Source organism: Phaenicophaeus curvirostris, chromosome 24 (assembly GCF_032191515.1).
Source record: "Phaenicophaeus curvirostris isolate KB17595 chromosome 24, BPBGC_Pcur_1.0, whole genome shotgun sequence".
Classification (NCBI taxonomy): Eukaryota; Metazoa; Chordata; class Aves; order Cuculiformes; family Cuculidae; genus Phaenicophaeus; species Phaenicophaeus curvirostris.
In genome coordinates, this window is record NC_091415.1 from 2,280,737 (window position 1) to 2,305,232 (window position 24,496).

The window sequence follows — 24,496 nt, forward strand, 5'->3', positions numbered from 1 at the left end:
CCTAAATTCAGGCTCTCGCAATAACCCTTTACTGCCCTGAGTTGTTGTAGCTGCATGTCAACAGCTCTCAGTGCCCATAGCCAGGCCTAGAGCCATGTGGAAGTGCTGCCCAGGGCGTTATTTTCCTTAACCGAACAGCACAGTGGAGATCTGAGTTTCTGTGCAGAGGGCTTGGCTCTGCACTCCGGTTCCACAGCTTCCCAGGGCGGCCGAGATAAAGCACTCAGCATGGTGGGGAAGGGAGTGACTGGTTTTGCTCAGTGGAGAGCGATCCAACTGATTTCGGAGCCGTGGGCCCCAGCGGAAGCTGCAGGACGGGAAATGACCACATGGAAGGGTGGTTAATGCAAGGGACAAAGGGACCAGAGCGCACAGGGGTTGACAGGATACTTGGGTTCCGTGGTAGATGGGGATTTTGAGTGATTTTGTCCAAATCGCTTGCTTCTGCTGGATTCTTCCATGCAAAGGGGAAGATGATCCTATATGCATCGTGGCCTCCTAGGCCACTTTGGAGTGCTTGCCCAGAGCTGGACTAAATTCACGTGGCTGCTGTAAAACACCGAGGCCAACATTCCATGACCTGGTGTAGCTTCCATGGTAAACTCTTTCCTTTCCAAGCGCTTTGTTGCTTTTGGTACTTGCTCCCCTGCAACTGGAAACTCATTTCCTGCCCTTTCATCCTCTGCCTTTCTGATCTCTGCATCAGCCTCGCTGGTGGGGATTTTATCTATTTCTGTTTTCTTGTCTCCGGTAGCTTTTGTCTCTGCGCTTCCACTTCCCGAGCGTGCAGCTGGCTGGGCTCTTAATCAACAAGGTCACATTTTGGCACGTGTTGTTTTTAGGAGGGTGAGGGAAGAATGGTTGCTCTGGGATAGATATGGAGTTTCCAAGTCAGGAAGGAAAGATGAAGGTGGAGAGAGAGCCTTACAGACCTGGTTTATTTGGACAAAGGAAAACAGAGGCTGAGGTTGGAGGCAGGGTTTGGAACTCTGCTCCTAGTTGGAGAGCAACTGTGGCTTCACTTGAGCCATCGTCTCTGTGTGTCTCCCATTCTCCTTGATGTGATGGAGGAGGTCCTGGGGATTAGTTAAATTCCCTTAAAAGCTCATCACCCCTGGAAATACTGGGTCCAAGTAATTTGTGTGGCAGCAGGGAGGTACAGAACCATTTACTTAGCAGAACCACAGATACTTCGGCCACTTAATTACGTTGTTATGGTGGAAGCAGCACTCCACTTATCTGCTCCTGGAATTCAGCATGCTTAGAAGAGCTTTACAAAGGTTTTAGGGGCTGAGAAAGCAAGAAGGGATTAATCTGAGCTATCTTCATGCTGACTTGTATAATTACAGTCACCCTTTTCTTCCAAAGCAACAAATGCTTCAGGAAAGGAAGCTCCCTTGCTCCATTTTCAATAGGGGCAGAAAGAAATCCATAGAGTCACAGAATCATTAAGGCTGGAAAAGATCTCTGAGCTCATCCAGTCAGCCCAATCCCGCTGTGCCGACTAAACCACGTCCCCAAGTGCCACAGCCACGTGTTTTTTGAACCCCTCCACGGATGGAGACTCCGCTGCTGCTCTGGATAAATTGAGTGGCACAGCTTGAGGGGCTCTTGAGTGCTCGCTGCCACGGACCGTGACCACTTCTGCTTCCTTCTTATAGGAATGAAGTCACCAGCCCGAGTCACGCTTGGCTCCGTGGTTTGGAACAGTTGCTGCTCTCCCTCCCTCTTCCCCTCGCATGCCGGTGTCCCAGTCACCGTTATTGGCTCCAGACCTGTCTCCAGGGCACGGAACTGGGGATCACGTAATCGCTCCGGGTAATAATTTGCTGCTGACTGTTTCCTGGGAGGAAAGGAAAGGCAGGAAGGAAAAACAACAACTGGTCAGAAGTTCCACTCATGCTAAAAAAGAACAACAACAACAAAAAAAAAAGGAAATAAAAGGAAAAGATGAATCGGAAGAGCTGGTTTCATTCAGGAATAGGGTAGTCTACAAAGCGAGGAGGCAGTGGCCGCTGTGGCAGGAGTTACTGCTTTTTAGGTAAGGATTTGTTGCGGGGCATTTTTGTGTAAACTCAAAGTGGGTACGTGACCATATTCCTCGTGGAAGTACTTTAGAGAATCTTTGACTCTGGCACAGGGGCTGGAAAGCCAGCGCATAGCACTGGTGCTCCTGGCCTCATCCCTAAATGACAGCCGAGGCACCAGAGCAGTGCTTAATTAACAAGTTAGAGCATTCCAGGGGTGGGATTTCAGGGTTCACCCTCATTTCAGGCTGACCCAAGCCGGCGAGGGGCTCCCCTGGCTCAGCAGAGGGAGAGCAGATGGAAGCAGGAGCCTTTCCTTCCAACACCGTGTTTTGGGAGAGCAGGTAAAGCCTCGGGGAGCACCGTGGGCTCGGTGGAGGGAGGGATGCAAGGAGGGAAGGATGTGGCAATACAGGCATAGGAGGAGGGATGCAGGGATGGAGAGATGTGGGGATGAAAGGAGGGAAGGCTACAGGAATGATGTGGGGATGCAGAGAGGAAGGGATGGTAGGATGCAAGGAGGGAGGGATGCAGGGATGAAGAGACGTGGAGATGCAGGGACGGATGCAAGGAGGGAGGGATACGAGTGGAGATATGCACGGATGGAGGAATGCAAGGATGGAGGGGAGATGCAAGGAGGGAGAGATGTGGGGATGCAAGGAGGGAGGGATGGGGAGATGTAGGGATGGAGAAATATGGGGCTGCAGGGATGGAGAGATGCAGGGAGGGAGGGATACAGGGATGGAGAGATGTGGAGCTGCAGGGAGGAAGGGATGGAGAGATGCGGGGATGGAGAGATATGGGGATGCAGGGAGGGAGGGATACAGGGATGGAGAGGTGCGGGGCTGCAGGGAGGAAGGGATGGAGAGATGCGGGGATGGAGAGATGCAGGGAGGGAGGGATACAGGGAGGGAGGGATACAGGGATGGAAAGATGTGGGGCTGCAGGGAGGAAGGGGAGGGAGGGATGGAGAGATGCGGGGATGGAGGGAGGGAGGGATACAGGGATGGAGAGATGCGGGGAGGGAGAGAGATGGGGATGCAGGGAGGGAGGGATACAGGGATGGAGAGATGCGGGGAGGGAGAGAGATGGGGATGCAGGGAGGGAGGGATACAGGGATGGAGAGGTGCGGGGCTGCAGGGAGGAAGGGATGGAGAGATGCAGGGATGCAGGGAGGGAGGGATACAGGGATGAAGAGATGTGGGGAGGGAGGGATGGAGAGATGCGGGGATGGAGGGAGGGAGGGATACAGGGATGGAGAGATGCGGGGAGGGAGAGAGATGGGGATGCAGGGAGGGAGGGATACAGGGATGGAGAGGTGCGGGGCTGCAGGGAGGAAGGGATGGAGAGATGCAGGGATGCAGGGAGGGAGGGATACAGGGATGGAGAGATGTGGGGAGGGAGGGATACAGGGATGGAGAGATGCAGGGATGGAGGGAGGGATACAGGGATGGAGAGATGTGGGGTTGCAGGGAGGAAGGGGATGGAGAGATGCAGGGAGGGAGGGATGCAGGGATGGGGAGATGCGGGGATGCAGGGAGGGAGGGAGGGATGCAAGGATGGAGACGTGGGGATACAAGGAGGGAGGGCTGCGGGGATGGAGGGACGGGGGGCTGCGGGGATGGAGGGACGGGGGGATGCGGGGCCGCGGGGACGGCGCAGGCGCTCTCGGGGTCACGTGCCCCCGCCGGCCACGCCCCCTCCGTCCCGCCGCGAGGGGCGGGGCCTCCCGCTCACGCGCCGTCCCGCGCGGCCAATGGGGTCGCGGCGCGAGGCCCCCGCGGGGGGGGGGGGGCGGAGCTGGGGCCGTGAGGGAGCCGGGGGCTGCCGGGCAGGTAGGGCGGGCGGCCGGGAGAGAGCGGGGCTGGGGCCGCCGGGAGGGTCCCGCTGGGGGCTGCGTGGGAGCTGGGGGCTGCTGTGAAGGTACGGCTGGTGGCCGGGCGAGAGCTGGGGGCTGGGGTTGCCTGAGGGCTGCCCTGAAGGGCCGGCTGGTGGCTGTGCCTGAGCCAGGGGCTGCCTTGAAGGTCTAGCTGGTGGCTATGCCTCAGCCTGGGGCTGCCTTGAAGGTCCTGCTGGTGGCTGTGCCTCAGCCTGGGGCTGCCTTGAAGGTCCGGCTGGTGGCTATTCCTCAGCCTGGGGCTGCCTTGAAGGTCCTGCTGGTGGCTGTGCCTCAGCCTGGGGCTGCCTTGAAGGTCCGGCTGGTGGCTGTGCCTCAGCCAGGGGCTGCCTTGAAGGTCCGGCTGGTGGCTGTGCCTCAGCCTGGGGCTGCCTTGAAGGTCCGGCTGGTGGCTATTCCTCAGCCTGGGGCTGCCTTGAAGGTCTGGCTGGTGGCTGTGCCTCAGCCTGGGGCTGCCTTGAAGGTCCTGCTGGTGGCTATGCCTGAGCCAGGGGCTGCCTTGAAGGTCCTGCTGGTGGCTGGCCTTTGGAGGTCCGGCTGGTGGCTCTGTGTGAGCTGGTGGCTGCCTTGAAGATCCATCCAGTGGCTGTGTGTTAGCTGGTGACTGTGTTGAAGGTATGGCCAGTGGCCCGGTGTTAGCTGGTGGCCAGGCACTAGCCAGGGGCTGGGGTTCACCAGGAGCTGCCTTGAAGGTCCAGCCGGTGGCCGGGCTTTGAAGCTGTGTCTGGTGGCTGTGTGTGAGCCAGTGGCTGCATTGAAGATATGGCTGGTGGCCAGGCGATAGCTGGTGGCTGCATTGAAGGTCCAGCTAGTAGCCGTGTGTTAGCCAGTGGTGGGGCTTTGAAGGTCCAGCCTTCACCATGTGTTGGGAGGAAACATCACTGAGTGAAAGAGCCCTTACACTGACTGTCACAACACCCAACAGAATGTCTGTTTTCCTCCCGTGTGTTTCAGGTGAAAGACAAGTTGTCAGAGAGGGACATGAAGTCTCCAGCTCTCCAAATGCCAGCTCCCGCCCTGCAGCCCGGCTCCACTCAGTGAGAAACCTTAACTGGGAACTTGCTGTTACCTTAAATAAGAGCTCTGCTTGCCTCGTGCTGTAAGGTGAGAAATTCTTCTGGAAGAGGAGGACAGCAGTGACACTTGGAGCTTGCTGGTGTTGTTGGCTCTTTTGGCAGAGAGCACAAGCCAGACTGAAACAGAGTAAAAGCCTCTGGCAGCCTTCAGACTGAAATTCTGCACAGGGACAATGTAATTGGAGGATGTGACAAAGCCCTGGTAATAAGAAGAGCTTTTCTGGATTGTCTCATCTCTAAAATCCAGTCTCTCATATCTACTCTGCTTCCTCATCCCTTTAAGCATCTGTGGTTTTCAGTGGTCTTTGCTTCATCTGTTTATCTCTGCCTTCGGTGCCCCACCACAGCAGCCGTGTTGGTGGAAGAAGACCTGGAGAAAGATGCGCTGAAGCATCATAGATTGAAGAAGAAAAGCTAAGATCCTGCCTCAGTGGCTGCTGTACCACACAGCGTTGGAGAGGAGGAGAACTAGAGTGTATTTGCTGTAGTTCCCAGCTTCTGCGGTGTTCCCTGTTGGCTCGGTGGTTGGTGTCCTCCATCCCTGGACTTTGCTTGATGGGGATCTCTGCTGCAGGAGCAGTCTCTGCATTCAAAGGCAGACAAGCAGGGATAGGAGAGGTCGGCTCTAGATGCCGGAAAGGCCATTTGTATAAGCTCCTGGCAGAAGATCTCTTCGGGAACAGCTGTTGGCTGTAGGCCCACCAAGCTGAAGGTCAGGATAGCCTCTCTGCAGCATGTCTTCCAAGCCAGAGCAGGAACCCCACCAGGCCAATGGGGCTGTGCTGCCCATCGTGCCCATGGACCGTCTCACCAGTCCAGACCGAGGGCAGCTGGTGGAGCCCTCGGATTTTCTAGGACCTGATGGTGTCGGGGTAGAAGTGGTGGTGTTGGAGTCCCGTGCCAACGCTAAAGGGGTGCGAGAAGAAGATGCCCTGCTGGAAAACGGCAGCCAGAGCAATGAAAGTGATGATACCAGCACAGACCGAGGTCCTGAGCCAGCCTCGCCCCTCAAGGAGACCTCCTTTTCCATCGGGCTGCAAGTCCTCTTTCCGTTCCTCCTGGCAGGCTTTGGGACGGTTGCTGCTGGAATGGTGCTGGACATTGTGCAGGTAGGACTGATGCTTCCCTGGCACGAGGCGCTGGGCTCTAAATCCTCTCTCCGTAGACCATGGCTTGATCCTAAGCCAGGAGGGACTGGAATACCAAGGCTTGTAGAGCAGATAGCAACAACCAGGGGAGGAGACTCGCCACCTTGTGTGATGGTTGGGGTAAAGGGAGACCCCAGTGGCATCTGAAGCGAGGGGAGGAGAGGCTGTGGGCTCTGCTGCACCGCAGCAGCCCTGCTCTGGCTTGGAGGAGGAGGTTGCAGTTGTCACACGTACATTGAGAGACCACTCCGTGCGTTACGCCTCGAAATAAAGTGCTCCCCTGATGGTGGCTGTAGGCGTCCCTGCTCCAGTTCTGCAGGTCCTGTCCCTTTTCAGTGGGATGTTTGCTGTGCTGTTCCTGCACGCTGGGCTCTTGCCAGCCCGGTTAACGCTTCACCTGTCGCAGTGTGTGCGGGACACCTGCATGGTGGCTCGCTCCAAGGGTCGAAAGCTGTCCAAGTGGCCCTTAACGCTGCCTTCGCACGTGCTTGAAGCAGCCAGGGGACACTGGGCTAACAGGGTGGTTCCTCCTGAGCGGTGTGTGGAGGCGATTCTTGGGGAATCTTGAGGGCTGTTCCCTCTAGATGAAAACTGCTCTGTTACCAGATGCTATCTCGTTAGCTCTCTCATGACAGGTAGCGCTGCGAGAACCCTGCAGCTGTGCAGCTCGGGTTTTTTGTGGGAAACGTGACTTCGTGGCTCCTGTGCCGGACTCCAGCGCAGGTTTTCCAAGCCTGTGTGTCTCTGGCAGGGGATGGCAAGACAGGCTGTGCAGAATTGTCTTGATGCCCAGCCCAAAACGGCGAATCGTCCCTGCAGTGTGGGTTTGTGAAACTATTTGGATGGAGGAGGCAGCCATTTTGATGCTGCGGGCAACCAAAAATTCCAGCTTCAGCTGGAAGCTCCTGTGTTTGCTCAAGCAGGGCCCTCGCAGTGCTGGCTTAAAGACTCGCGTGTCGGTCACGTGTCTGTGTTGCTGGCAGGTAGGATCACCCCCATCCTGTGTGCCAGCAGGGCAAGTCAGGCTTTTTTGTATCTGTGGGTGGTCAAGCAGATGTTTCCCTTGCTTCCTTGCCCCTCACGGCTGTTTCCCTGCCTGCCTTCACGTTCTGGTCAGCCTCATGGTTTCTCTGGATGCAGCCTGTTGGGAAAGCTGTGAAGTGACTCAAACCAGGAAAGGCCAGCTGGGCTGAATTAATCCAGGAGAGACTTCCCAGAATAATTTACTAAAAAGAAAGACATTTCAAGCATGTTTCCCTTTGCGAGGTCCCTGTAAGCTCATGCGTGGCGATTTCCCAGAGCCGGGGGTTTGAACCCAGCCTGAAGTCCTTCCTGGAGAAGAAGCAGCCCTTGCGACCAGGGAGGAGCCGGGGGGTGGTTGGGATCCTGTGGCACACTGCTGCGTTCTCCTGCCTTTTTTGTTATGGCCATTAGATAGAAAGCTTCATAATTCCTCTGTCCCACCACAGCTCACCGTGTGCCTCGCAGCTTGTCCTGCCAACTCCTCTAACTCCCTGTAGCCTTGGGATTAAATGAGGTGTCTAAATGCCATAGGGTGGAGAAGGGGCATGGGAAGCACGTGGTCTCTGTGCTCTTGCCTGCAAAGCCTGGGGAGCTGATCTTGAGAACTGGCTTCCCAGAGCCTCAAAGACTTGCATGGAAGGAGGGAAGGGGTGTGGGATGCGTAACTGCTGTGCTGGGGCTGACTGGAGTCGCATCGCTTTGGGTGCAGCCGTGGTTGGAGATGGATGGGAGGCTCCGTGCACTCCGTTCCCTCTGTTTTGGATAAACAGACTGATCAGCCAGCTGTAATTGGTCTCCCCACTGGGAATACAAGCAGCCCTGGCCTTCGGCCATGCTGTCCTGTTAATGTGTCCCCTATGAATTGGCTTCTGCTCCCTTTGGGGTCAGAGAGATCTTTAGGCCAGGTGACACGTGAGCATACCAGCTGCTTTTTTTTATGTAGAGGGCTGTTGGCACAGTCCACTCTCCCAGCAGAGCCCCAGTTGTTGTTTTCCAGACTTGCCTACTCCCTGGAGGTTCTTTGGATGAGGAGGACAGTGTTTCATACAGAGGAGGCAGTCTGACCCTGCCAGCCCACCTCTGGTGTCAGCATCGCTCTGAGGTGGCTCTTGGCCAGCCCTGGAGCTGCAGCTCTCCTGTTAAGACCGCTTGTTCCTTGGTATTTTGGAGGGATAGAGCTGGGAGAAGTACGACACGTAACGTGGCTGCACCAAGGCAGTCACAGCTCCAACCTGCAGCACATCCCTCCCTGCCGAGCTGTCATGAATCACCATCCTGCTGTCGTCTGAGTGAAACCACGCTGCTGCTCATGACTCACGTCAGCCTTAACTTTGCACACGGTGACTAAAACTGACAGCAGCTCTGAGGCAGCTGCTGCCCTGAAATATCCATTGTCTGCAGGTGCCAAGCTTCTGAAAAGCAACAAGCCTGGAGGAAACTGAAAAACACCACCTGGGGTTTGATGTTCTGCCCACAGGAAAGCTGGGGAGGGGCTCTGCATCAGGGATAGAATGAGGGGGAATGGTTTTGAGCTGCAAGAGGGGAGATTGAGATGAAATCTTAGGAAGAAATGTTTTGCTGTGAGGGCGGGGAGACCCTGGCCCAGGTTGCCCAGAGCAGTGGTGGCTGCCCCATCCCTGGAGGGGTTCAAGGCCAGGTTGGATGGGGCTTGGAGCCCCTGATCCAGTGGGAGGTGTCCCTGCCCATGGCAGGGGTGGGACTGGGTGGGCTTTGAGGTCCTTTCCAACCCAAACCATTCCATGATTCTGTGAATCTCTGGCAGGCTGGGGTCCAATCCCACCCCGGCTGTGCTGCACAGGAGACACTGGGCTCTGGTGGCTCTGCTGTCTAGATTTGTGTTCAGAGTGACCACAGGCTCAGCAGAAAATGAAACTGAAGTTAAACCTGGATTGTTTATGGTCTCTTTGCTCCCGCTCCCCAGAGGGCAAGGAGGAGGTGCTGGAGGTGAAGGGCCTCTCCATGTAAGTCTCTTCCTTGGCTCCACTGAAAGCTGGACGTTCCCCTTGCTCCGCAGCACAGGGTATTCACCAGTGCATGGAGCAAACTGGTCCAGGAGGATCTTGTGTGCTGTGTCAGCTTCCTCCTCCCCTCTTGAAAACAGCTTATTTGACTAATTCTTATTTCAAAGGAAAAAGGGTTTAAACAGCACAATGTCCTGAACTTAAAAGTTGTATTTCCACTTCTTCTTCCCCTTTTTGTCTTCTCCAAACAGTCTGGCTCCAGTTCTCCCCTTGGAGCCACATTGTAGGCACACGGCTCTGCAAGGAGCTTTCTTCTCTGCAGGAGCCAGGGAGGCCGTCGAGATCTACTCAATGCCCATAGTCCAGTGTTGTATAACATCTTATATTAAGAAAGTTGGCAGAAGCCCATGGGTCCTGCTCTTTGCAGTGAGCAAGCTGCTGATGTCTGCAGAAATCTCCTTGCTTTCCTTCCCAAAAATGGCTTTTATTCCTTTCTCTGGGAACACCCCTGGTCTTGCTCGGGGAGCTGCTTTAGGAGGCTCTGGTTACAGCAGCTTCTGGCACTGGCTTCCAGCACAACCTTCTTGAAAAGTTCATTTACAACTCCTGGGTTGGGACAAGGTGAGGGAGGGCTTCGAGCTTGTGCGAGATATTTCCTAATCCTTCATGTATCATCTCGGGAGGCAGAAAGAGCCAGGAAACTTTTGCACAGCACTTCCAGCCTGCGGTCTGACCGATGATGATGTTCCTTTCATTAAGTGATTCTGGTGACACCCAGCTCCTCCTGGGGACATGGGAGTGTGTTGTGTGCTGATTGAATGCTAGATACTGCTAAGGGAAGGCGTAGCAAAGGGTTCGCCTGTACAACAAGCAGCAAAACAATCGTAATGCCTGCCTAAAAATAGGCTGAGGAGAGCCGAGCTCGCCTCTTCCTAGAAGTGACCTTAAAGGAAGCGCAGCCTGATCTGCTGCTGGGTCAGATGAAGTATTTCAGACCGATTCTCCCTCCTGCCCTGCTCAGCAGTGAGCGCTGAACTCAAACATTCGTCAGACTGGAGTTTCTGAGTGCCTCTGGCTGTGCTGGAAAGATCTCCCACAGTGGGAGAGCTGGGAGGTGGCAGCTGGGACTGCAGGGACCACGGTGGTTTCTGCAGGCACTGCCCATCACAGCAGTTGGGAGAGAACTGCTCGTTGCATCAGGAGAGTCTGGAAACCTCAGGAGTCTTGTCTTCAAGCAGAGAGATGGTTGTGGCTATGCCTGAAATAGCTGAGCAGCTTTCAGCTGTGCACCTGGGAGCTGGAGAGCATGGTTAGCTTGCCTTACCACTGTCAGAAACGTTAGGGGGGGTTTATTGACTGGAAAACAGTTTTTCCTTTTGAGGAAAAATGGTCCTAGTCCATCCATCTCCAGCATTTATGCAGGTGATCCTGGATTTCTCTCAAACGGTTTTCCAAGTGAGTGCAGCTCGAGCATGTATTGCAAAGGACCTGGCAGGAAGCTGGGGTTTGTTGGCTCAGTGGTGAAGGCGAGAAGCGTAAAGGATGGAAAAACAAACAGCAATAACCGAAGTCCTTCCCCCCAGGAAGGTATTAGTCACGCAAGTAGAGCGAGTTGTATTTGCTGTAAGATGTTGGCTGATAGCGTTCCTTGTCCTAGAAAGAAATAGGTGTTGGCTCGTTATCCTGACAGACCAGTGGAGAGCGATGGAGCCTGCTGCCGGTAGCGTTTGCAGGGAGAACCTGCGAGAGCTGCGACCCCTGACGCGTTGAGCACGGCAGCCAGCTGTTGGGAGCGTGATTCCAGCCCTGCTCCGTGTCCTTCAAAGCCCGTGGCAGTGAGGGAAGCAGGAGCTATTTTGGACACAGGGCCTTCTTGCAAAACATTCATGTAAAGAATCAGGCAGTGAGGTTTGTGTAGCTTGCAGGGTTTTTTTAAATGCGCTCATAAGGCTTTTTGGGGTGGTTTTGTGTTTTCATGGAAGCCAGCTGCTCTCCTAGATGTCCCCTTACCCTGCAATTACTCTTCATTTTTCCCTAAATATCCATGCCTGCCTCTCCTGCCGCATTCCCAAGGGAGCCAACTTGGCTGTAGAGCCAGAGGAGTCAGGAAAACCAGAGAAATGAAGGTGCCAGGTGAGACAGGGGACACATCTTGGGGAGCTAGAGGGGAGCAGAGGCCATGCTGGGCTGCTTTTTGGAGCTGGCACGATGTGGGAGCTGCCGTGCCTTGCTCCAGAAGAGCATCGGGAATGGCTCTGAGCTGAGACTGACCCAACTTCAGTACTCGATTCTGCCAAAAACTGCAAGCATTGGGCAAAGTCTCCTCATCTGTCCCTATTTTGGTCTCTGTACGCGTAAACATTTTGTCAGTGGTTAATCTTTGGGGGATTTTTTTTAACTGGAAGTTGCAGGCTGAGATCCGGTTTCTCAGCTCAGCGGGAACATGTGGTCACTGCGGCACGAATGGCAGAAACAGTAAAATCACTGCAAAATTCCAAGTGTGGCACCGGAAGGGGAGCTGGGTTTTCTGCTCAGGGCCACACACAGGCAGCGCCAGGCTGAAAAGGTGATGAGTAAGGGACATTTGGTCCAAAGCAAAGGTTTGCAGCAGCCGTGATCATTTCTAATGGTCTTTTTTTGTTTCAACTTTGCAGCACTGGGATGTCTTCAAATACGTGACAGAGGTATTTATCTTAGTCCCTGCGTTACTGGGCCTGAAGGGGAACCTGGAGATGACTCTGGCGTCTCGCCTGTCGACAGCTGTGAGTATCTAGGGAGCTCAGGGAGCAGAATACCTGCTTTGGGAAGGGGTGGGAAGGCGTATGCATGCATAGTGGCTGGGCAGACAAAAATGTCCCTGCGCATGGGTCTGTGAAGTCAGAGACCGCTGAAACCAGAGCCTGGAGGTGAGCACCTTGGGAAGATGACTCCATCATGCTGGATGGATCAGGTTTGACGGTTTAACAGTCCTTAAGCTTTGCTGACAGTTCACTTCCTTGCCGTGGCTGCTCATGGGCCTGGAGGCAGGGTCCGTGAGTTGGCTTTGGCAGTCGAGTGCCTCGATCCAGTTTTCTTCATAAGAAGGCTGGGTGCTGGCGTGTCATCAAAGCAGGCTGAAACAAGAGAGGTTCAGGAGGACATGAGAAACTGGAGGCAATGACATGGCAAAGTCTAAAACGGAGGAGACCTCGCAGTAAGAGCCAGCAGGTGGATTGACAGCCTCTCAAAGTTGATGGAGAGGCATGGCTGGGCATTTCTTTTGCTGGAATTCAGTCTGATTCCTGTGAAACAGTGAGCTCCCTGTGAGAGATGGGGGCAGGCTCTGTTAGCTCCTCAGAATACTGTGTTAGTCCAGCTGTAAATGAATTGCTTTGTGTTTAAATGCTTCTATAACACAGCAGTCTGTCTCTGTGGCTGAGCGGCGCGGGAGAGAGACTGACACCCTCTCCTAACAGGGACAATCATGCTTCTTGCTTCTGCAAAACGTCTTCTCCTTCAGCGTGACAGATCTTACACCTTGCGCCTATCTCGTTCACTTGCTCCTCGCAGCCGCTGCGCTTGCCCCGACTTGGTCTCCTGGTGCCTCCTCCTGCCCCTGAGCTGATGGCTGAGGGCTGGCATCACCCTCGTCGCCACCACCAAGCTTTGTCCTCTACTTTCCTTTGCTCTGCCAAGAACGAAGACTGTGCTGCCTCTACAAATACCCTAGCCCTGCACTCTGTCTCCTTTTATCTGTGCACGGTGGTGGGATCAGACAATCTCTTGGGCTTTCTTTTTCTGTCCTTGCCCCATTCTTCCCTCAGCATGGGGGAGCCACGTGCAGCCGTGCGGAGGGAGCTCCCCTCCGACTGAGCCTTCGTGGTGTGGGGCTCGTGCTCTCTCCGCAGGAAAGCTGCCTGCAGCGGTTTCTCAGACCGCGGATTTCTAATTAGTGCTGCATTAAGACACCTCAGAAATTCCTTTCACAATTAAGAAGCAAAACTTTCCCATTAGTTCAAGGATTAAAATCCTGTTGCCAGTGACTACAGCGAGGTTATGTTAATCCCAACCTAATTGCCGTGTGGCTGGAATTTTAAGGTCAGGCTTCATATGGAGCTCAGATTCCTGGGCTGGGTGTTCTGAGTGCTATTCCAGTCAACTCTTTTTTGGGTTTTGCCCGTTCTTTCCTCCTGTCCACTAAATTGACCGGAATAAACACACTCCTGAGATGAACCATCTCAGTGCTGGTTGAAATGAGCTGGCAGCTCTCTGAAGCACGTGCAGGAAGGAGAGCAGAAGGATTAGATGATCACTGACTTTTGTTTGGCAGAGGCCAGCGAGGAAACCTGAGAGGCAGAAATTGCTGCTGTATTGTTGAACAGAAGCTTGACACTGTCAGCCAGTAACTCTAACATGCATTTACCACTTCAGCTTGCTTGAGCCTCTCCCTTTTGATCTGTAGTGACAAACTTGTTTCCTCTTCGTGTTCATCAGCTTCTGGTAATACAAGAGTGGATGTAAGCTTATACCTTCTGCCTATCCGTTAGTTCCTAGAAGTTGCTAGGGAAGAGCAGAACCCATATGCTCTGCCGTAACCAGCAACACTCAGTGGTTCCAGTGGGTTATTTTGGATCGTATGCCAGGGAATTAAAGCAACTTTCTGTCTCTTCTGGTTAGTCTGATGATCATCTCCTGCGGTTGTAGCAGTGCCAGATGACCCGTGTGCCACGGCTGCTTCCCGCTACTCAGTAGGTCTCCACGTGGCATTAGCCTTGTTTACTCAGCTTTTAACAGAAGGCATCGTTCTCGCTGCCAGCTTCCTCTGCCCGCGCGATGCTGCGCTGGCCTCGCTCCGTGTCGGAGCTGGGGCACCCAGCAGCGCACCCCTATTTCCCTCCTGGCTGACTGACCCAACTGGGTCAGCCACGCTTGATTCCATGGGGTGAATTCCATGAGTAAATAAGCCACGGTGCGTGACTCTGTGTGGGGACAAAGTCTATCTTGTTCCTTTTGCAAGATTTTCATCATTCTGGTGACGTCGATTCCCCTTTACACTCCCTTCAAAATCCCCTCTGTAGCTGCTCTGGCTCCACTCCAGCCATGTAGGAAAGTTTCAGCCCATTCCCGTAGCCGGGAAGGAGAAAGTGTTGAAACTGGGAACAGCTGTGGAGTTCTGGAGTTCCAAACCCGAGTAGCTGTTGGAAGAGGCACTGTGGTTATGTACAACCCAAGTGACTTTCACAGGCTGGGCTGTTACTGCAGAGTTGTGCCATGGCCAGACACACGTACAGACACATACATCTCTCCTACTGAATTGCTGTCCCTTAAGAGCTATGGATTTGAGGTCATGGTTCTCTCCCACTCCTGGCACAAACCTGCATAGCTGGAAGGCAGGAATTTGACTGTTAACAAGTGCAAAATGCTGTGAGTCTTTAATGGTGTTGTGATGTCCTCTTGCAGGCTAATATTGGCCAAATGGATACACCCAAAGAACTCTGGAGGATGATAACGGGGAACATGGCTCTGATACAGGTAAGAAAAAGTGAAAAGAGAAGAAAGAGCATTGGTAGCTGGTGCAAGCACAACTATAACGAGTGTCAGGAGGTTTAAATGCTGTTTACTGTCAATATTGCATGGAGGCAAACGGCACCTTTCTGTCCCACGGTCACCTTAGCATAACAGTTTGCCCTGTAGGTTAGATGGTGTTTTCCTGCTGGCTGCTAATCCACCTGAAATGGTGCCCTGAGTAGTGTTTCCCTCTTCCCTCACCCCAGGACCATTTTCCTCTCTAGTTCTCTGACTCCAGTTTTTGTTTTCAGGTTCAGGCTACTGTGGTTGGCTTCCTGGCCTCGATCGCAGCAGTGATATTCGGATGGATCCCAGATGGGCACTTCAGCATTGATCACGCTGTCCTGCTTTGTGCCAGCAGTGTGGCTACTGCGTTCATTGCTTCCCTTGTTCTTGGTGAGAGACAGACCCTGCACGCTCCCCATGCATCTCTTCCTAAAATTCTTCCCTGGGTCTCATCCTGTTTTCTCCCTCTTTTTGGCTGTAGGGTTGATTATGATTGGTGTCATCATCGGATCCAGGAAGATGGGGATCAATCCTGACAACGTCGCCACACCGATTGCTGCCAGCCTGGGGGATCTCATCACCCTGGCTCTGCTTTCGGGGATCAGCTGGGGCTTGTACAAAGAGCTGGGTGAGGAGAAACAAAAGACCTTTGTCTCTCCCTAGTTCTTCCACGTGCTACTGATCTCCCCCTCATCTCACCCTCTTCCTTTACCCTTCCTGTTCGTGGGGTACATAGGATGCCTGGCCTGGAAGCTACTTCAGTTAGTGAGACCTAGTCAGAACTGATAAGGGGAGAAAACAGACCTTCTTACTGCCTTGTAGCTGCAGTCAGTCTTGGCAGTGATCTGCATCCTTCCTTCTTACCAGGTAAAGTGGTAGGGGAGAGGTTATCTCCATCCAAGTGCCGGGGCCTTGTTTGTGGCTAAAGCAGTGGGAGAAGCCAGCCTTGGATTTCATTTTTCATGCTGTCAGCACCAGCTGGGGATCCTCGGCGCAGAGTTGCAGCTGTAGGCTGAGACTTCCTCCTCCCTCCCCTCCACCTTCCCCTCCCTGGCGGCTGGGATGCAGGGGATGTGACTCAGCCAGGTTCAGCCAAAGGTGAAGCAACGCTGGGAGGTCTTGCCCAGGAGCTGGAAGTGGGAAGGAGCAGTTAGAAACTGAAGAGATCGCGCTCATATCTGTTGATAAAGCCCCTGTGAGTACAGCAGGAGAAGGAAATGCTGTATCCTGCAGAGGTGAGGCTGGGCTGGTCTCGTTTGCCTGCCCCTACTGGAGCTGCTGACTCCAGGGGTGACCGCAGTCTGTAGGCAGCTGAAGTAGCACCCCGCCTCGCTGCAGCAGGATGTGTCCTTGATTTGTTCCCTCTGCTTATTTCCCCCTCAGAGAGCAAAGCCTACGTGAATCCTTTGGTATGCGCCTTCTTCATAGCCCTGCTGCCCATCTGGATCATCATTGCCAAGAGGAACGCTGCGACCCGGGAGGTGCTGTACTCTGGCTGGGAGCCTGTCATCATCGCGATGGCGATTAGCAGGTAAGAAGGTGGGGAAGAGTTTCTCTCCCCCAAACACAGGCAGTGCACCCCTTCCTCCAGCCCGTTCAACCTCTAAGCCCTTGGGAGATTCCAGGCCAAGAGAGAACCAAACTTCTGCTTCCATGGTCAGACCGCCAGAAAACAGGAGGTCATTCTGTGTTTTACACACAAAAACATGGAGTTTTAGGTCCCAAGGCACAGGAGTGATTCAGACTGCTGGAATCCAGGGCCTTAGCAGTGTCTCACCTGCTGCAGGGAGAGACCTCGGCGTGGTGATGGAGTAAACCCAGATCCCATTTAGCAGTCTCTGCCCTCTGAAGGACAGGGTTGCTTTTGGTTATTGCACTGCAGTAAACTCTACATTTAGTCTTTGGGTTTTGGCAGGAAAAGAAAGATCCCACTGAAACTGCCCTCTGTTATCAGATATTGAGGCTTAAGATCAAGTGCTGCAACCGTAGGTGGATGTTAATAGGTGTCTGTGTCACCCTTGGGTGCACAAAACGGCCCTCGTTGCTCTGTGTGACTGTTTGCTAAAGAGCTTTCAGCACTGACCTCTCCAACCTTCCCTCGGCAGCGTTGGGGGTTTGATTTTGGACAGAACAGTCTCAGATCCAAACTTTGCTGGGATGGCTGTCTTCACACCAGTAATTAATGGTGAGTTCCTTTCTGCTCCGTTATTGCAGCTCTTGGAAACTTGGCAGACAGTGGAACTGCCCTGTGTGTGTTATTTCAGGCAGATTAAGGAGAATAATTCCTTTTTGATTGCCGGTGAGATGTGGTGGTTACACTCAGGCTTCGCAGCAGCGTGGCTCCCTCTGGTGCCAGCCTCCCACCAGCCCTGGGAGTCTGTTGCCTAAAAGATACATTTTCCAGGGGCCCAACAAAAACTGTCTTCATTTCCTGATCCTTCCTGGCTGGTGCAAGACCCCCTGCCTTCCAAGATACATGCCTTGTGGCTCCTGGTGACATAAAGATTTGGATTCGCAACTCAGAATCAGGAAATCTAATTGGTTTTGCTGTAAAGCTTTGACCTCTTTTCTGCCCAGTGAACCAGGGAAACTCCTTTGTTTGTTAGTTTTTGTGACAAATTGAGTTAATTCTGAGCCAGTACATTTTGTGGGTTCCACGGTTTCGTTCTGCCTCATGCACAAAATAGTAGCATTAAACCTCCTGTGTCTGTTTTGGTGGCTGACTTGTCATTTTTTTCATGTATTTCTTGCAATCAAAGCTGCAGTAATAGAATTGCATTGAGGGGGCAGAACGTGTGCTTTGTCTCCGCTCTTTACATCCTGCAAAAGGGGAATTGGGGTCAAAAATAGACTGTCTTACATTATTGCAGCACCTGGCAACTCCAGATGTGCCGGCTGTTGAAAATACCTCTTTCTTTTTAAAGCGTACGAGGCGTCATCCTGCTCCTCTCTCCTTGTCTTGCAGGTGTGGGTGGCAACCTGGTGGCAGTGCAGGCCAGTCGCATCTCCACTTACCTGCACATGAGCGGGATGCCTGGAGAGAGCACGGAAACAGCCCCTCGCAAGTGCCCCAGCCCTTGCAGCACTTTCTTCGGCTCAGGTATCCGAGTCAAGTGTCGAAATAGATTGAGTTCTGCCAGCAGCTGCCTGACTGAACTCATCGGTGGAGCACGCTCGCAGGAAATGGGGCTGAAGCCAGCTCAGAGGCAGCTGTTGGCTCACGGATGTGGCTGGTTTTCTGGCCTGGCCTGCCCTCTAGAGACAGTCAGACCTTTAACAAAGCCGCTGTGTGAGAGATCGTAGCCCTGCTGCATGAGGAAGCCATGGTGCAGAAGTCCCACATCCTGACTGTCTAGTGCTGTAAATCTTCCACCCTCGGAATCATTTCCACATCTGCCCAGGATGCCAAAACCTGCCTTGAGGCTGCTCGAGTGTCGCAGCTCTGCTGGGCTGGCAGAGCTGCAGGTACAGAAAGCTGCTCGCTCACAGAGGCTTCCGAGCGGCTCTGTTATTTGTGGCAGAGCACAGCCCAAATTTGGATTCCAGCACAGAGTGTGGGCAGAGGTTATTCCTCTCCGCACTGTCTAGAGGTCCTGGGTCCTGGCCTTCTGCACCACGGCTCTCCCTGCAGAGCAAGGAGGGGCAAGAGGTCTCCAGCATGGAGGTGATTTGTTAGGAAACGGATCTCCAGCCAAGGTGCAGACAGGGCTCCAAGGAAATTCAGCCTTCACAGTAAATTCCTGACAGCTCTGTCACCACTGAGAGAAGTGGGACTAGAGTCCTTTGGCAGCTGCAGTCTAAGAATGGCTCCGTTCTGGGGCCAGAACTAAGCTCTCCTACAGAGCTTGGCGCAAAGAGTCCTTGGTTGTCCTGACAGTTGGACCATCATTTGGGGAGCTGCTTTCCAGCCAAAATCTACAATGTGGGGATGCACGCAGCCAGGTGGGCTGCAGGGTTGCTGTGTGTTCAAGCCTAAGGCTGAACTCCGTCTTCGTTTCCTTGCAGATGTGAATTCTCGTTCTGCTCGTGTGCTCTTTCTTCTGGTGGTGCCTGGACACTTGGTTTTCCTTTACACCATCAACTCCATGCAAGGTGGACACACTACACTCACCCTGATTTTCATAGTCTTCTACATGACAGCTGCACTTCTCCAGGTGAGCTGGACACCTCCGGGGGCTGTAACCCCTCAGGTTGGAATAGGGAATGTTACCTGGTCAGCTGTTCAGCCAGTTAAGTTGTAGATACGCTGCTGAAGGCACAGTGAAACACCCTGTCCCTAGCTGAGAGATTTATGTGCTGAGGGGAGCTATGCCAAGTAGATTGTGTTTGTCAAATGATCCGGTATCAAACTGGATAATCTTTTGTTGATACCTGTACACGCAATTTTTCCTTCCTATCATCCTTGGCAAGTTTTGAATCTGTCTTTTGTCTCTTTTAAGTCCTTCTGATAGCAGGAGTGTTTACCTCATGTGCGTTCATCTGTCCTATAAGGTGCTTTAGCAACGTTCAAACTGCTGCTGAAGCAAACAGGATGTGGAATTCACAGGGACCCCATGCCTTGTGTGGCTTGTCCTGCCCTTTCCTGCCTCCCCTGCGGGGTAGAGAACTGTGAGCTCTGTGGCGTGGGGCTCCCGATCTTCCCGTGTGAGCCCGTAGCGATGCCTGTTCTGAGGGACGTACACAGAGCGGGATATTCATGCTGCAGAAATCCAGCAGCTGCTCGCAGGAGCCTGGCTGCCTGCGCCGAAGAGCAGGGAGAGACATGCTGGTTAGGGATTTACCTACTAAACCCATCTACGCTCCCTCCTGCTCCCCTCCTCCGCTTGTAGAAGCCGTGCCTGGTTTTGGTGTCCCCTCAAACCAACAGCTGAGACCAGTGTAAGGAAATGAGTCAGAGTATCCATCACAGGCAAGAGCGGAGAGCTGTCATCCAGGAGGCTAAATTTAGGCTGTGAACTCCTGCTGGGTGCTCGGGCACTCGGCAGGGGCTTCCGCTCGCTGCCGTGAGCAGCCTGGGGGCTTGGGAGCGCGGGAGCTGGCAGCAGCGGGACCACTGTGTGCTGTCTGCTGTAGTCCTGAGCTCTTCTGAGCCCAGCCCTGGAGACTCCAGAGCCACTAGCAACAGGCCTTTGGCCACTTCAGACCCCTGTCCCAGCCCTAAGGCTTGAGAGGATGAAATGTGAATTTTCTCTGTCTTTAGATATCAATAGGAGCCTCTCACTGCATTGAAGCAGATGGAGGAGAATGTCACACTCTGCTTGTACTGCGGGGAAATTACTCTTTTATTTCTGGAAGACGAGCATTGTTGTGCCTTCCAAAGCATCCTGCCTGCTTCTGTGTCCCCTCCTAGCCCCATATCTCTTCAAGCTTGTTCTGGTCAGTTCTGAAAACCAAGGTGCAAAATCTAGTGTTTTAGTGTTTAGGTGCCACTGTTCTCCCTTCTAATCCTAAATTTGATGGTAACGTGTGAAGCTAAAGAAGGTCAGGACAGAGGCTTTTTAAGGACAGCAAGGTGGTTCTGATCTGCCACCAGCTCTGTCCCTCCGGCTGAGCTTCATCTGCTCTGGCTGAGCTCCCCTGGTTGATGCTCCACAAAGTCTGGGATTGCAGAGGTCATTTGTGGCTGATGTGACTCTTTTCTCCCTGCCTCCCAGGTTCTCATTCTCCTCTACATTGCTGACTGGATGGTGCACTGGATGTGGAGCAGGGACCTCGATCCTGACAACTTCTCCATCCCATACTTGACAGCGCTGGGGGACCTGATTGGCACAGGTCTCCTCGCTCTCAGCTTTCACATCCTCTGGCTCATTGGTGACCGGGACTCCGATGTGGGAGACTAGCTCTCCCTCCTTGTCACAGCTCTCCTCCTCCTTTCATGTTGTTTCATTTCCTCCGCCCTTGCTGTCTTCTGCTTCCCCTCTCCACTGTGTCTCTCTCGAGACTTCATCTTTGATACTGGATTCTCATTATTTTCAATGGGAATTTTATGTGGTTTATATTTCAAGCCAAGTTTGTACAGAAAATAAATCTAGTTTTAGGAAGGACAAAAAAAAAAAGTGTAACGAGACAATCACCAAGTGCAATTTCATCATAGTTACGTCTGAACCAAGGTTACAGTGAAGATACCAATTGGGGAGCCCACCTCGACCCTGTTACTAGAGGCGAAGGGCTGCTTTTTTCGCTTCATAAGCGTTTTAAATACTGGAGGTAATTCGGTTTCTTTCACTGAACAGGCACCTTCTAGTCAAGTCCAACCTCATGGGTGAGGGCTGGGCTATCTCCTGTCTTCTGTGCCCTCCTCCCTCGTGTTTGCTCTCTGAATCTCCCTCTTTTCCCAGCCTCCAAAGCACACAAGCCACTGGCAGAGGGATTAGAGAAGAGTGAGGAAGGGTCCTGTGTGCCAAAGCACCTATTGCCGTGTGCCCACAGGGAAAGGGAGCGATCCCAGGTTTGGGGTGTGCAGAGCTGAGGTCTGGCTGGGAGGAGGCTGGTCTCTACTGACAGATTCAGGCTCCCTTTTGCCTGAATTCTTGAGCTGCAGGCTGCTTGTTCTGCCTTTTGGCACAAACAGAGGTCAGTGACTGCTGCACACAGAGGGATGCGCTCTGCGCTTTGTCTGAAGAGCCTGTGAACTCTCCCCATCGTCCTGCTCCCCTTCCTTCCAGCTACCAGTGTCCTGCAGGAGCCCTCGTGGGTGCTGTGTGCGAGCCGCTCCTTCACCCTGGTACGGGCACAGCTTTATTTTCATGGCAGCCCACTCATTTCACTTGATTTCTCTCTCCTGGAGAGGTGGATGGAAAAAATACATCCTATTTTGTGTGTTGAGGTTTTGTTTCAGTTGCTGAGTGCTGCTCACGGGCCCGTTGCAGCGGGGCAGAAGCCGCCCGGTACCTCTCTGCTTGAGCCTGAGGTATTTCAGGGCTTTGGGCTCTTGGGGTCACTTGGCTAAGGACAGCAAAGTGCAGCCACTGGATTTCTCCGTAGGTGCCACCAGGAAAACAGGTCAGAGGGCACAGTCGGATTCCCCAACCCGCTTGCCCTTGAGCGAGCGTGTAAAACCTGGCACCAGCCTTAGCACCCACCTTGTAAACTCTGATTGAACCCAGCGAGTGCCGAGTTCCCTGCTTTATTTTGTTTCCCTTCTGCTTTTTGTGCTGTTCAGCTTGGTGATGGCCGAGCTGCCTTCTCTTCCACTGCTGGTGCCTGTTGAAAGCGAGAAAACCTGTTGTGGCTCTGTGACCGAGGCGTTTGTAAATGATCTTCCCAAGCGCTGTCGGCACTCTGCGGTTTGTATTTTTCCCATTTAGATATAAATCAATTTGGTAAACTGAGCGCAGTTTGATGTAAGCAGGTCTTATTGACTTGGAGGCTTCCCCCAGCTACTCCAAGTTTAAATGATACGCTCGAGCGCTATTAAAGTCTCTAATGCATGAATATAAATCGAAGGCAGAAGTGTGCATGAGGCAAAAGCTCTGAACATCTGTCAAGGATGGGGAAACGCAGCGTATCCCATGGAGCCGAACTGCAGTTCTGCATTGCGCAAAGCTTGGGGAGCTGCCAGCATCTTCCCAAACGCGGGGGGAATGCCCACAGTATTTGTCTTGCATCCTGACCCTGAAGCGATGGCAAAGCTCTCGGTTTAGTTGGCTGTGCCGGCCCTGCAGTTCTGCTACCTGGACGCTACCTGTCCTACTTATTGCAGCTCCAGAATATAACCTGAAAAGTGCTGGATTTGTGGGCATCTGCTTTTCCTCTTGCTTTAGGCGTGTTCCTCGCAGCAGAACATGACCGTCCTTGCTGGACCCGATTTCCTCCTTTGGGTCAGCTTCTGTGTTTCTCACACAAACCCCTGCTTGTCTCCTTTTGGCTTTTGTGTCCCAGCAGCGCTGCGTGTTTCTGCTCGGCTGGGAAACGGTGCGATGGAATGCTGATCTTCATCTGAAATAAGGCCAAGTTGGAAGATCAGTTTGTTATTCTGGACAAAGCCGGAGCTATCCGAGCTCTAGAAAGTCCTGCCTAGGTGCAGGTTTTGCTCTTTAGGTCTGGGGGCATCCGTGAGGTGCAGATTGTGCCTCCCTCTGGGAAGAGCTGAGAGCATCCCCTGTGGTCCAAGTCAAGACCAAAGTTAGTTTGGGATCAGGCACTGCCCCAGCCCAGGGATGTGGTGCAGAGCTCGTCCTTACTCTGGAGCCGAGCGTGTTGGAAAGGAAGGTCAGGATTAGTGTGTGGGAAACCAGTTCTGGAAAGGCACAGGAGCAGATCTATCCAAACCAAATGGCAGCTGGGCTCTTGCCTGCTCAAGGACCTCCCTGAAGCTGTAGATGGATCCTTCCCTGCTCCAGTGGGTGTGCAGAGTTCTCCTCCTCCTGCCCAAGCTGTCTGTGGTCTTCAGGAGGAGGGATGGGATCCTTGTCTTCTCAGACCCTCACGAGAGCAGGTGATATATTTGTGAGACCGTTTTCTCTTTCTACCTTGCTGACACAACCCCAGGCTTGCTTTCCCCTTCCCCATCCTCACGACGCGTCCTTTGTGGCAGCAGCTCTGAACCTTGCACTCTCCATCCTGGTGACGTGACCCCTGACAGACCTCGTTTGGCCAAAGCTCTGTTCAAACCAAACCACAGACCAGCCCTCAGCCCTGGCTGTTGGGAAGCCTCAGACTTCTAGAGGATTCCCTGCTGCTCACCTGATTTCTCTGCCTAAAGCTGAGGAACAGAGCTGAGTCTGCCTTCCTTTAACACTAAAGCTTTTATAGATCTATTTTCCGAGTCTTTGAGGTGTCACATCACCAGTTCCCCACAAAAAGATTCCCCAGAGAAAATATCTTCCCTGCGTGGTCTCCTTTAAAAACCAAAGGTGACTGGGAGCTCCGTACATACATTCTATAAAGTCTAAGATTCATGAGCAGAACAGGTCAAGGTGAAAACTAATTTAAAACTGAAGAATATTGATGGTCAAAACCTTTTCCCACCAGTTGCACTCGACCGCATGCCTACTCTACAGCTGACTGCAAATGAAAACAAATACCGGTTTACTCTTTTTATTAAAGGAAAAAGACTGTCTTAATTATTTATAGTTCCTATAACTGAATTGACAGATGTAAACTTAACGGATAAATTATATTTGGTTAAATAAAGATGGCATTTATTTATCTGGACTGCGTTGCCTTTTCTTCAGACGCCTCTGCTGGGTTCGAGGTTTCTCTGTCGCATTTTGCAGCTTATTTTAGCTTAAGCTGAAACTCTTTTGCTTCGCAGTGGAATGAGAGTGAAGCGAATCAAATAAATTGCTGTGCACGAAGCAAAGCGTGGAGGCTCCAAGCTGGAGCTGCGGGTGTTTGCTCTCCAAGCACCTGCCTGTGTACAGAAGCCCTGCCCTGGCTTACGGTGTGACTCCTGCTGAAGGTATGTGGGACAAAAGGGCTCTGCGTCATTTTGAGGCAGGCTGAGCAGGAATTGGTGGCTCTCGAAGGATGCCGGCGCTCCCCAGCTGCAGGATTTGCTGTTGTGAATCGGTTTAGAATCTACAGAACCATGGAATGGGTTTTGGGGTTGGAAGGGATCTCAAAGCCCATCCAGTTCCATGTCACGGGCAGGGACACCTCCCGCTGGCTCAGGGGCTCCAAGCCCCATCCAAGCTGGCCTTGAACATCTCCAGGGATGGGGCAGCCACCCCTGCTCTGGGCTACCTGGTGGGTGAAGGAGTTGAGTTTTCTTTATCTGCGGGGAAGAAGAACAATGGGGGAAGCAACGGAACACACAGTACAGAGAGAAAAGTTTGGGTGTTAGGAT

General features: G+C 53.0%; 1 protein-coding gene across 1 annotated transcript; it reads left to right on the forward strand.

The window, feature by feature from the left end:
• Window positions 1–1,661: 1,661 nt before the first annotated feature.
• Window positions 1,662–23,862, forward strand: SLC41A1 (solute carrier family 41 member 1). The gene is made up of 12 exons (XM_069876154.1): window positions 1,662–2,041; window positions 2,275–2,371; window positions 4,879–6,109; window positions 11,808–11,915; window positions 14,593–14,664; window positions 14,952–15,096; window positions 15,188–15,334; window positions 16,090–16,237; window positions 16,812–16,891; window positions 17,672–17,805; window positions 18,708–18,860; window positions 20,361–23,862. Exons 3-12 carry the CDS (start codon window positions 5,735–5,737, stop codon window positions 20,544–20,546), a joined length of 1,548 nt encoding a protein of 515 aa, XP_069732255.1. The 5' UTR covers window positions 1,662–2,041; window positions 2,275–2,371; window positions 4,879–5,734; the 3' UTR covers window positions 20,547–23,862.
• Window positions 23,863–24,496: the final 634 nt, after the last annotated feature.